Here is a 12,857-nt window from a genome sequence, read left to right as displayed (position 1 = left end):
TTGCTATTGTTAGGTGATTCAGCATGTTTACTTTTCTACTATGTAGATGTAGAATCTTAGGCCAATAGAGAACTCCAAGGTTAGTGTATGGATAATGTCATCAAATCAGCTCTAAAATACATAAGGGCCCATCAGGACATTGTACCCTAAAACCTGCATCCCTATGTCTAGAACAAGTTGCAGGAAGAATAAGGAGTTTTCTCATTTTTATGCTCTGACTAGACAATGGCATTAGCGCTGACTCACTGTATATGTAGGACCTAATGCTCATGAATGTGGGCTAGTGGAAATTAGGTATAGTTGGAGTGACAGCAAGCAAACAATGAGCTAAGCATGAATAAGCATGAATTATGTCCATGTATAACTTTGAAATTCTCTCTCTCTCTCCCTCACCCTCACCCACCCCCATATACCACCCAAATCTGTTGAGTAGAGCCAAAATTTTAAAATCTGAGTTAGATTCAAAGTGTAAATATTAAGCTAGAGACAGAATATAAATTATGTGCAAATATGGCCACAAGTTTACTGCTGAGGTGTTCATTCTGATGTTCAGCAAATCCCTCTAGCCCTGCATCCTCCACATACATAAATAAGTTGTTTTTCCTGGCTTCCTTGTTGTTGAGTAGAACCATGTGCTTAGTTCTGGCCACTGACATTGAGTCATTTCCTGCCTGGAGCTCACTCTCTCTCTGGAATCAGAAACTTTAGAAGCTGGTTTATCAGCCAGATTCCCTGACTGCCTGAAAGGAACACAGTCCCTGCCAACATGTTAGGACATACTGTCAGCAAGACATGCCACCCAAATTTCGATTTATTCCTTACCATAGCATAAAATGGCTTATGCTAACGGATTCATGTACCCTTCTCCCCTTCTCAATGGAACTGTCTGAGGAATGAGCATTGGTAGGAATCTAGGAACACTAAAAGAGTGGCAGGAAAGATCAAGATAAGAGAGGGAAAGAGATGTAATGGGGCCTTACTAAGGAATACAGATGGAATGCAACTTTGGCTGGCTTACTGGATTTTATTACTGCTTATTGCTACCACTACCACTGTGAATATTATTTGTTTTTAAAACAACCTGAAGATTCTTGCCTTTGCCTGCCAGGACTCTTCCTGGAGGTCAGAGAGAGAGTCTCAGGGAAGGTAGATCATTCTAATGCAACAGGTCAGACTAATGTGATAGCTGTTCTGATTCTACACAGGGTGATTTTTTTCTCTGAGTATTTACACTGTTTACCTTGCAAATGGACCGACAATTCTAGTTAAGGGTCATATTTATATTCCCCTATTGTACTTTTGGAACAGCCCTAAGCCTGATAACATCAAGCTGAAGCCCAGTTTCCCTTGCTATATGGGAGTTGGCAGGAGACTCATTGTTGACCACTTCTTGAGCTGACTCACAGCAGATGGATGGATTCTCACATCTTCATTTCCTGGAGCTTCAGGAATGTGTAATGAGAATCATGAGTGTGGGGATGGTGCAGGTGGAGGGAGAAGTGCATTTTCAATCAACACTGTCTTTGCAATGGAAGTCCTTCTCATTGGCAACCAACTCAGTAAATGAAACCAAATGAGGGACATTTTTCAAATTTGACTTCTCATTACAGTTGCTTCCTTTTTTTGGGGACATGTGCTCTGTTGGGTTTATTTTCCTGTTCATTGCTCCTGGACCTTGATGCCTTTACTTTTTCAATCTTTCCATTTTCCATTCTTCATTAGAAATGATCCACAGAGCCCCAGAAGTGGTATATTTATTTTTTTTGAAAAAGATTTATTTATTTATCTATTTATTTGAAAGGCAGAATTACAGAGAGAAAGAGGGAGAGAGAGGGGGGAGATATAAAGATCTTCTATTCACTGGTTCACTCCCCAAAGGGCTGGGCCAGGCCAAAGCAAGGGACCAGGAACTTCATTTGGGTTTCTCACATAGGTGTTAGGGGCCCAAGTACTTGGGTCATCCTCCACTTCTTTCTCAGGTGCATTAGCAGGGAGCTGAATTGGAAGCAGAGCAGCTGGGACTCAAACCAGCACCCAAATGGGATGCTGGAATTTCAGGCACTGGGTTAACCACTGTGCCATTACATCGGCTCCAAGTGGTACATTTCAAACTGCATGGGTAGGGCAGGTATTATGACACAGCCAGTTAAGACCCCAGTTGGGATGTCTGCATCCCGTATCACAGTGCCTGGTTCAAGTCCCAGCTACTTTGCTTCCTATCCAGCGTCCTGCTCACCTGGCTGGCAGGTAGCAGATGACGGCTTAGGTACTTAGGTTGCTGCCACCCAGGTGGGAAACTTGAGTGATGGAAACTTGAGGCTCCTGGCCTCAGCCAGGCCTGGCCATGGCTGTTGATGACATTTGGGAAGTGAAGCAGTGGATGGGAGAGGAACATTCTCTCTCTCTCTCTTGAATAAGTAAACAAATAACTAAAAAGACCTTATGGGTAATGTAATAAAAATTATTGGAAAAAGAGTTAGCATGTTATTAGAATTCTTTGAAATGTCAGTGACCAAACCACACCATAGTTTCCCATACTTGGCTGTACACTTGGGCTTCCATCCTCCACTTGATCCTGGAATTATGGCCTTGGAACTGTTTTGCTAGGTTTTACAATTGCCCACCCGTTTTATATATCCTGGCCCTTAGTCCCGATTTTAGCTCTGCCTTCCAGATCAAGCACCAAATCTGTCTTCTACTCCCACATTATCTGGGACTCAAGCTGCGTGCTTCTCGTGTTTGCCAAGAATGACATTTTTCTGCTGAACTCCTCCTATTCCTCTATGATGCAAAAGAGGCACTCACTTGCCAGTCTGGAGGTACTGAAGATGGAAAGTCTGCCTTGTATTTCTGCTCACTAAAATTGCATTTGCTCCACATATTATGTAATTGTACTGGCAGTGCCTACAATATGCTAGTCACTAATATAGTCACTGAAGATACAGCAATGAAGAAAGAAGAATTCCTGCTCCCACAGAACCTACTCTGTAATGATCACAATCCAATTATGAGAATGATTTGACATGGACCCTGTGAGACGCTATTGGTTCTTCACCTAGCTTAGGGTCTGCGTGTTTTACAATTAGGAAGTTCTGCATTCCATAAATGAGGTCTGAGTCATCTTCCAAGTGAAATTTTTATCAGGACAGAACAAAAGATGGTTGATCCATACCAGGTATGGTTAGAATTTCCCTGCTGAGCACATGTGTTGATCCAAGAAAACAACTTCATGTTACATTTGATTTCTCACAGCTACTTGGAGAATATGATGTTATTTGCCATTATACCAACCCTTTGGCTCAAGTACCAAGACCCAAGTTGAAATGAAATTGGGCCATTATCTGGAGAGGCTAACCAGTGCCATCTGTGTCTCCTTGTTCTATACAGACAACCTCCTGAATGCAGTCTTGCCACATATATCTAGAGATAATAGCATTAGATGAGAGCTCTCACGGGATGACGGGGTAGATGTGGGCTGGCACCCTGAGTTCCCTTCCCATTTGGCTTGAACCTCAAAAGCTTGTCTCTTGGAGACAAACTGATGCAGCTAGGAGGAGGGAGCCAGATGCTCCTTAACTCTCCTTAGTACCAAGTGGAGTTTGGGGAGAAGAAATGAGGAAGCTATGTTTGTACCACAACTGTGACCGAGCTGTCTCCCTGCCGGCACTCAGACATGGATTGAGAGTATCTGTTACTTGGGCCGTAACAGACTCTGTATGGCTGAGTATCCTGGGAGTCTATTCTATTTGTGGTAAGGCAGCACTGGATTTTCTCTTAGTATGTTATAGTGACTGGGGTGAATCTCCACCCAGGCATGGTTGGGAACTCCTTCCTGCTGCTGCTGAACATTTAACGGGCTAGACTGGAGGACCTTGTAGTGTGCAGGCCACCAAGGGAAGTAACCAAAAGGAAATACAATTTTAAACTTACTAAGGTAAAAACCAAAGTTTTATCGCACTTCTCAGAATATGCAATGGCCTTTTGAGTTTCCAAGGTATTTATGAACAGTGTGTTCCACAAGCTTTTGGATCCCTGATTCATGAAGAACTTGGACCATATCTTGATTTATTTTCAAGGCTCTCACCATGTGAACCTGAGGGATGTTTAACTGCACCTTAGGTGAGGTCCTCATCACTTTGAGTGTAATTCAAGCAGCTCTTACCTAAGCGAATGTCACACCAGAAGGGCTCCCTTGACCCCTGCTGGAGTAGTTCCCACTTGACTTCTGGGGCACATTCCCGGGCATCCTCTTGGTTTGAATGGAGGCATGATACTGAGGGAGGGCTATCTTACCTGAGAATTCCTACCTGCTCCTAGATAACTCTGCTCCCCTCCCCCAAGTCTTCATGTTTTTGTGTGTGAGTAATGAAGAGAGATTTCTAAAATCTTGTGTGTGCTTCTAGCAAAACTCTCCTCCTTTCCTCTCCTCTAAATTCACCTCCCCATTACCTCTATCTGCTTTTAGACCATCTGGACTGATTTCATTAGACTCTGTATTCCTGACTCTCTCAGGTCCTCTTCTCATTCTTTCCCTTATCCCCTGTACTCCCCACACCCATTTGCAACTGTATTTTTCTCCATAGTATATCACCATCTGGCATATTATATATTTTACTTATTTGTCTCTATTACCACCATAATGCAAACTCTATGGCCAGGAATTTTTATCTTTGGTGCTTACTTTTGGTTGTTGTAGTTTCTTTTTGTTTATCCTGCCTGGAATGGTGCCTGGCAGGTAATAGATATTTCATAAATATTCATTTGATGAATAAAATAACGAACATTATGGGTACCCAATACTTCACTTGTTTTTTGGACAAATGACCCCCTCATTGACCTCTGGAGGAAATATTAGCAATTCTTGTGGTGTACAATAGTTGAGGGATTCTCCAGAATACAAATCAATACATTACTTTGGGCAAAAAAACCCTTGGCACCCCTACCCACATCAAGCATTTACCAAAGAGACCAGTGAATCCAACATAACTATTGGTGCTATCCAATCTCAGTCCTACACATGTCTCCTCCCTACTACCACTCCTGCTCCCATACACATTCTTTTATAAGACATTTCATCAAGAAGGAATCAGCTATCTAGATTGTTAAGGTCAAGGGCATGATGGGAAACTGGTACATGGTGACACAATCATCCTTGTAACACCATCAGACTCCACTTAAATTTCTGAATCATTCACTCCTCAGAAGGCAGAAATCCTAGATTAATGGCTTGATGGCCTCCTCTAGAAGGCTGTGCACCTGTCTGGTCCTACAAGCAACCTTTGCTGAGATATTATGCTGGAATCATCATGACTTCCATTCTGCAACATCAGTCACTTGCAGATTGCAAGAGTCTTCCTCTTTAAAGACTTACTTGAAGACTGCCTGTGTGGTCTTGTAAGGAGAACGAGAGAGCACCTAGTTTGTTTACGACCTCATTTTATGACTTGTATCTGTGGCTCTCCAATAAGTTTGTTGGTTGAATCATCTCAGAAATACTAACAAATAAAGCACCCTGTCAGCATCTTAACACCAAATGAGAATGCAGGAAGAATTAAAGACATACAAAATCTCCTATTTCCATTGCTAACTTCTAGCTGGGCTTGGAGGAACTCCATTGTGTAGCTCAATTTTATCACTAACTTGTTCCTTTCAGTGTCAAAGTTCTTAGGAGACTGTGAGAAACCAGAGCAACACCTAGGAGTGCCATCCTCGTAGAGTAAGAATGTCACACTAATAAGGTCTAACCCTGCCTCTTTCCAGGAGTAGGGACTCTTTTTTTCTGCCAAGGGCATTTTGGATATTTATAAAAATTATTTGGGAGACATACAAAATTATCGGTTAAAAACTCGCTGCTATATAGATTTATTGAATTTAGAGCCCCACCTGTGGTTGTCTTGGCAGGGCCAGACCAAATGATTTCATGGGCCTTACACTACTCATGGGCCAGATGTTCCCCACTCCTATTCTATACCAACTCTGGTTTAATCCCCACCCCAGCCCTGGTATTTTCATTTACCCTGATATGTGTCATAGCCATCATCTATCAGAACTCAGCATAGCCTTATCTACGAACTCCACAATATGCTTGGGTATAAGGCCCATTAAAAGGTTACATTGGCAGGGAATACAATCTCTGGAAACCTTTACAGAGATACATAGGAGCCCCTGTCACTGCCATTTCAGGACTCTAAAAATTCTCCCTGCAGCTACTGCTTTCCATGACCAAGCCCACCCATAGAAGGCCTGGATGTATTGTGCCACTGGTACCTTTGATGGCCACTGGTGAGACTGAATATAGCAAAATTCCCTCTAGGGACAGAATAGGGATGTGGATGTTGTAGAAACAGGTTTCCAAGGAAGGATCTGAGAACTGGTTGCATACATACCCTGAACACCTGACTTGGGATTAATTACACTTTTTACAAAGTCAAACCTAAAGAGAGGTCTCAGAGCCTGGCAGCTACTTCTAGCTGCTGAGAGAGTGAACACTGCTACACACACAGGTGGCCCCACGTGAACAGAAGAGAGGTGTGTTAGGGGTACTCCTTGGGCCAGTTCACTGGAACGACAATCTTACCCTAACTTCTGACTACACTTTTGGTTTTCTGAACTTATTTTCCTTTCTGAATCTGAATTTGTTTAAAGATTCACATCTTCATAAAATCCTTATTCTTTACCTTTTCTGTGTATGTTTATTTGTATACACACACATGCACACACACACACTGTTGGATTATAGTATGAATCTCTTCTCATGGATCCTCTAATACTGACCCAGCTAACTGAGCCCCATTCTCTCTCCCCCAACCCAATCTGTTTTCTTCTATGCTCAATTCTTCCGTTTCTTTTTAAAGTAATAGCCATTTTCATTGCACACTTTGGTCCTAAAGATCAGCAAAAGTATATTCACATTGTATCTTGTATCAGTATGGAATGTCTAATCATCCAAGTTTTATGATCTGCACATATTCAATTTTCCATGGTATACATGTGGGATATCTAGAACAGATATTAGATACTCTCCTGCTTCCTGGTTATTATGTTTTTGGACTGTTGGAACATACTTATCTCTGTGTGTGATCCAAACAGACTAGTGTTCTTTCCTTGGCATGCTTTTCTCTTCCCTAGGTATATTTTGTTTTCCCAATGATACCTATTATATGTTGAAGCTGAAACAACCCACTAATTAACTTTTTTGGGAGCCTACAATGAGTACAGAGAATGAAAATAGAAGCAGCTAACAAGGAACGATAACTCACATCTAGAACATACATGAATGCTGATAATTTTACATGATTTAGAGAATGGTTTGATGATATGCTGTGTTCTTTGAGAACAAGCTTATTTATAAATGATTTTTGGAAACTGGTCAGTGAGTCATCTAGTGTCTGATGCATAACAAACATTTAATAGATATTTATTGACTAAATGAGTGGTCCCAATGGGAGGAGAGGATAATGATATTGGAATGGTGTGGTTTGGGAAACAGGTGAGGGCAGTTTTAGAAATTAAACTTCTGAACCCTTAGACTCTTCAAAGACAGCCTGGACACTGAAGAGAGACAGCATCCCGTGACCAATAGGGTCATCATTTGTGAGATTCAGTGGGAGCCTTCACTCTCTCACAAGGAGGAATCAGTGCAAGAAGAGAAAATGATCAGAAGGGCAAGTACTGGGAAGGAGGATTTCATCTTTCATTTCCATCTTTGGGGGAGGAGCTATGTTTAAATATCAGAGGATGTGATTCATCAGTCATCAGATTTTGCAAAATCCATTCTCATCTCTCTGTGTGCTTTAGTGATATAGAAAACTCTCAATTATTGCTACTAATGGAATGGAAGCAATGGAACATATAATCAAAATGTCATTGCTATTTGCCTTTGGAAAATATTATGTGTGCTTTTCCCCAGCAGGTTTGCTTTTACAATGATTAGTTCTAGCTTAGGCTAATAATAAAATGAGCTAGCATTTTCTCTGTACAACACCTGGTAGGAGAAATGTGTTTACGGCAGAGCAAATTCGTGTAAGGCCTAGGACTTGCTAGCTAATCACCTACATGGGTAATTGACTTGCAGCGAGTGGGATTTTGAATAGAGCAAAAGGCAAAGAGCAATTTTATGTCCTGGATTTTAATGATCTGGGGGTAGATACATGCTCCCAGAAGAGTGCTATGCTTGGTGTTATCAGAGTGTTAAGGAGAAAGAACTCTGGTCTGGGAGTAAAGTAGTTGGGGTGCTCACACTTGATAGCCCAAGGGAAGCCCTAATTAACCTCCTTGTGTCTCAATTCTCTTCTCTATAAAATGTAACAATGACACCTATTTTACACACCCAGTAGGTTACTAGTCAATAGAAAATAATGGGCAAATGGGCTTGAAAAAGTATTACATGTTATGAAAAGGCAAAGCATTGCAAGATAATATAAAGCCAATAATGAAATATTGTTGGCACCTCCTTTTAGGTCATGCTCCTTGCCCTAACTCCTCAGCACTCAGAGTATTGGACTGTAGCTTTTGAAACTTATCCTAGTTAAAAAAAAAAAAACAGTTTTGTTTCTTTAGGATCCTGCTTTTCAAGGATAGATACTTTGACAAGATTCAGTATCCTAAGGAATGTATGAATTCTTTCTCAGGTAATGGTTTCATTTTAACTGGTACTTTCCATCTATAACAACCTAAACTAGTGTTTCTCAAAGTGTGGTCCTGAGACCAACATTGCAGTGTTACCTTGGGATTTATTAGAAATGTAAATTTGTGTGGTCATCCCAGACCCAATATACACTCAAGTTGGAGATCCGCAGCTTTAGCTCATAGGAGAAAAAGGAAAACTGGGAATTGGGCACTGGGAATGCCATGAGAAGCCTTCTTTGTCTGAAGGAGATAGGAGGCGGCCTGTTGGGTTTTTCAAATCACACTGTACTAGTATAACTGGCTATTCAGATGAGGGCCCAAAGCGACATGCTGAACCATGATAAGTGTACTTTTCCACTTCACAAGAGATGTGTGACCAATTCATCCATATGTACCATGTACCATATGTGCACATTTATACACATGCATGCATAGAATGATGACTTGGTACACACTTTTCTCAGGTCTTTTTCCCAACCACCTACTAAAAATTCATCCTGATCTTGTGACACAGTCTACCTTCCTTAGTTTTCCTTGTAGCACTTATCAGTTAATATGCTGTTATTTTCTTATTGATTTTATTCCTATCTCTCCCAGCTAGAAGATGCCCTCCATGAGGGCAGTATGTTGGGTTCACTGCTGCACCCCCAGCTCTGAGAACTGTGCCTGACACCCAGTAGGTACTCAAAAAGGATTTGTTGAATTAGTAAGTGAATGAGTGACTGCTGAATCTGGGAGACAGGGAAACATCGGGGTCAGACTGAAAGTGTTTCTACGTCCCCCTAGTAGGCAATGTTGTCCAGCACAACAGCATTCCCCCTCTCTCTTCCTGTTCTGGGCCCTGAGACAGCTCTGCCAACAAGGTGTTGGTCAGTGCCATCCACAGGGCTTTAGTTCACTATCCAGTTTGATTAGCCTCTCAGAATGTATCCTCTGATTTCTCTGGGAATGGGAATGGTATCCTGACTGATCAATGTGTTTATGTGGCTGGCTGGAGTTAAGGGGAGCTGGTGCATATGTGACAGAACAGAGTGCAATGTGTAGGGGGAAAAGTTGGCTAAGAATTAAAATCAGGAGCTCTGAGTTCTCATCCTTTTTTGCCCCTAATTTGCTCTATGGTCTTGGCCCAAACAGCACTTCTAGGTCTGTTTCATCTGTTGATCTCAAGGTCTTCAAGGTCTCTTCTAACTGTAATTATATATACCTCCATGTGTTACTTGATTAATGTCTATCTCCTGTGCACTGGTAAGCTCCATGAGAACAGGGAAATTTGCTCACCTATTTCATGATGCCCAGCACTTGGAGGCATTTGATAAATATTTGCTGAGTAGACAAGTCCCTATGACAAGCAAAGGGTGATTTTAGCCTCATCAGTCTATACTCCATGCAGCCAAATCACAGGCACGGGGATGTGGGTTGCAAAGACCCTGGCCTGGGAGGGCTCTCCCATCGCATAGGAAGGGCAGGATGCCAGTCTGTACCCCATAGGCACACAGCAGCCGCCCACTTCACTGGTCTGAACAAGTCTCGGGGTGTGCAAGAGAGATGGCCCAGGTGGGGCACCTGGGCCACCAACTCTGCAGTTTAGAAAAGCAATCCCTGAATTTGATAGCAGATCTGCCATTTCCCAGCTATATGGGTTTATACGAGTTATGTTCATATGAGTCTGTTCATTTGGAAAATGAAGACAGCAACGTCTGCCTCTCATAATGATTGTGAAAACTGGAGTAAATCAAGGGCCGTCCCAGTATCTGGTGTAAGGCAGGAAACCTTGTCTGGGTCTGCCGTCCTCCTGCTTATGTAGTCTTTAAGCCATGAGGTCACACATGCCGCCTCCTTTCTCAAAGAATGCTTGTTATCAGCTCCCCGAAGTTCCCTAGCTAACCTTGGCTGAAGGGAGATACAGATTGGGATAAAAACTCTTTCTCAAAATATCTACCTTTGGAAGTATATGTTTGCCTATTTAGATTTGTAGCTTGCTATGGCTTGACAGCAAAATGCACAATTTTGAAAATAAAATTTGGTAATTCATTATCATTCGAACGTGCTGAGGCCTGTCGCTGAACAGGATGAGTCTGAATTTTTGCTGTATCCCTTTTTGGCCACCTTGGTCTCTCTCTCCACCTTGCCTCTCACTCTGTTCCCTGGTAGAGTGAATTATAGTCCTATTCCTGTCCTGCCCCTCTGCCCCGCCCCCACTCATCTACGTCTGATCATCTTTATTCTGGAAAATAAATTCTGTTGCCAGGTAACCAGAAGACAAAACTGCTGTGGTTGACATGATTCTTATCAGTGACTGCAAGTGCAGTGGTGCCCCCACCACGCTGGACATGCGCTCATTGCATCTGTCCCCAGCTTGACAGATCTTTCCGGAAAGTGGGATGGGTGGATGGCTGGAGAGAGTTAAGGGCCTCAGCATTCAACGGAAAGTATTTATAAATCACTGTATATCAACAGCCTGCTTTAGAATCATTTTATTAGAACACATTCAAGAAAGTGACATATGGGAAAAAGACAGCAGCAATTCTCAGTCATGCAAATGCCCATGTTAAAGTTCTCCATTGGATTTAAGTTCAAGTACAAAGACAGTCCTTTCCTGAGCCAGGTGCAATTCCAGAGAATGACACTTTGCATTCAGAGCACGAATCCTTCGCAAAGTTCAGAACACTGAACAAATCACATCCTCACAATGAGATTGTGAGGTACACGGGAGAGTAAACTTTTAAGGAGCCCTCGCCCAGCCCTCCCCCAAACCCAGTGAGGGAAGTAAGCCCAACTTTAGGACTTCTTAGAAATCAGATTTAGTCTACTGAAAATAGAGCAGTGGGCTTTAAAAAAAAGTTAGAAAATAAGTGTATCTATGAAATGGAACCACCTCTGCCTTTTGCCTTGGTGTGGTGTGGGGTTTCCATGAAATTCTGTGTTAGGAGTTGGGACTCTCTCTTGAATGTCTTAGAAGCTGGTGGACTTTAAAAATATTTTTTATTATGAAAAATGGCAAACTTAACAAAAGTGGAGAGAATGGTAGAATGAACAACCAGTACCCATTATGTAGTTTCAACAATGATTAACATGTGGCCAGTCTGTTTGTGTCTTCTCATACTTCACACTGACCCCCCAACAGGTTCATCTGAAGCAAATGGAGGCTGGAAGGGTGGTCTTTGAACCAGAGGCCTCAGGAGGGAGTGAGGTTTGGAGGGAGTTAGAAAAACGTGATAAAACCTGGGTAGGTTAAAGCAAGTAGAACGTGTGTTGGGGATGTGGGCAAGGCTAGAGTTAGCCATCTTCTTCTCTACCATACACCATCTCTTCTTCCTCCCTCTTTCCCCTGATGTGGGGGAGGCAAGCCAGAGATGAATGATAGGTTTTGGGAGTTGTGCAAACGGAAATGTTCAACCTGGACAAAAACTCCAGAGACAAGCATGACCCTCTAACTAATCTGTCCACTCTTGGTGCAGACTTCTAGGGCATGGAGCATACCTGGTGTTTAGACTGGTAGCTGGGGAAAGTACATTGGGCCATGGAGCCTCTCTCAGGTTCCTACTGCCCTACCATTTTAGACTTCGGAGAGAAGCTCAGCAACCTCGAATTGCACCCAGTAGAGAAGCAGGGAACCCCGAGGGGTGAGCCCATGGCCCAGGTGGGCAGATTTTGCTTGGAACATGGTGCCCCTCTGATCAAAGCTGTACCCCACACCAGCCCTGCCAGAGCGATTTCAAGAGAGGTGGGTGATTGGAGTCCTGGTGGGAGGTCCCAACGGCGCCACGGCTAACCCGGTGAGCTGCAGGGACAAGTCCCAGGCTGCGCGCTAAACGTAAGTGGAGAAAGGATCTCCAGGTCCCAGGTGCCACCGAGGAACAAGGTTGCCATCCTGTTAAGAAAAGGGCTGGGCTCTGTGATTTGCATATGACTTTGCAAAAATCTGCATGAGATCCCATAGCCCTTTATAGAAAACAGAGTTAAATCATCAGTGCAACCTACTGTATTTCTAGTAACACAATGCACAGAGTGCAGCCTAACAAGCACACAATCATTTCTGAAGAGATGGGAGAAGATGAGTGCTGTTTCAGACATTCCTTGGTCTGAAGTTTCATAGGAAGCCAACCAGGTCCAGGATCCAGGTGAGGATCACTGATCGGCGTTTTCTAACTTTGTCAGAATTCAAGTCTATATGCTTCTACCCTATTAGCCCCCTGCAGACTAGTCCTGCAGTGGCTTCCCAGTGTTCC

The 12,857-nt window shown here is 42.9% G+C and overlaps 1 protein-coding gene across 33 annotated transcripts in view; it reads right to left on the bottom strand.

The window, feature by feature from the left end:
• The window catches only part of KALRN (kalirin RhoGEF kinase), a 783,799-nt gene that overhangs the window by 194,923 nt on the left and 576,019 nt on the right, over positions 1–12,857 (bottom strand). For 8 of the 33 annotated variants that reach the window (XM_051859248.2, XM_051859249.2, XM_051859242.2 and 5 more), the window contains one exon: positions 11,088–12,499. The exons of the other annotated variants lie outside the window; for them this stretch is intronic. In XM_051859248.2, coding sequence (XP_051715208.2) covers positions 12,437–12,499 — 63 coding nt within the window. In that variant the 3' untranslated portion in view covers positions 11,088–12,436. Of the gene's footprint in view, positions 1–11,087; positions 12,500–12,857 lie in introns of those variants that run through there. 33 annotated transcript variants of the gene reach the window in all.

This window comes from Oryctolagus cuniculus, chromosome 4 (assembly GCF_964237555.1).
Source record: "Oryctolagus cuniculus chromosome 4, mOryCun1.1, whole genome shotgun sequence".
In the NCBI taxonomy this organism is placed as follows: domain Eukaryota; kingdom Metazoa; phylum Chordata; class Mammalia; order Lagomorpha; family Leporidae; genus Oryctolagus; species Oryctolagus cuniculus.
Note: the sequence above shows the minus strand (reverse complement) of the source record. Positions and strands in the feature narration are given on the sequence as shown.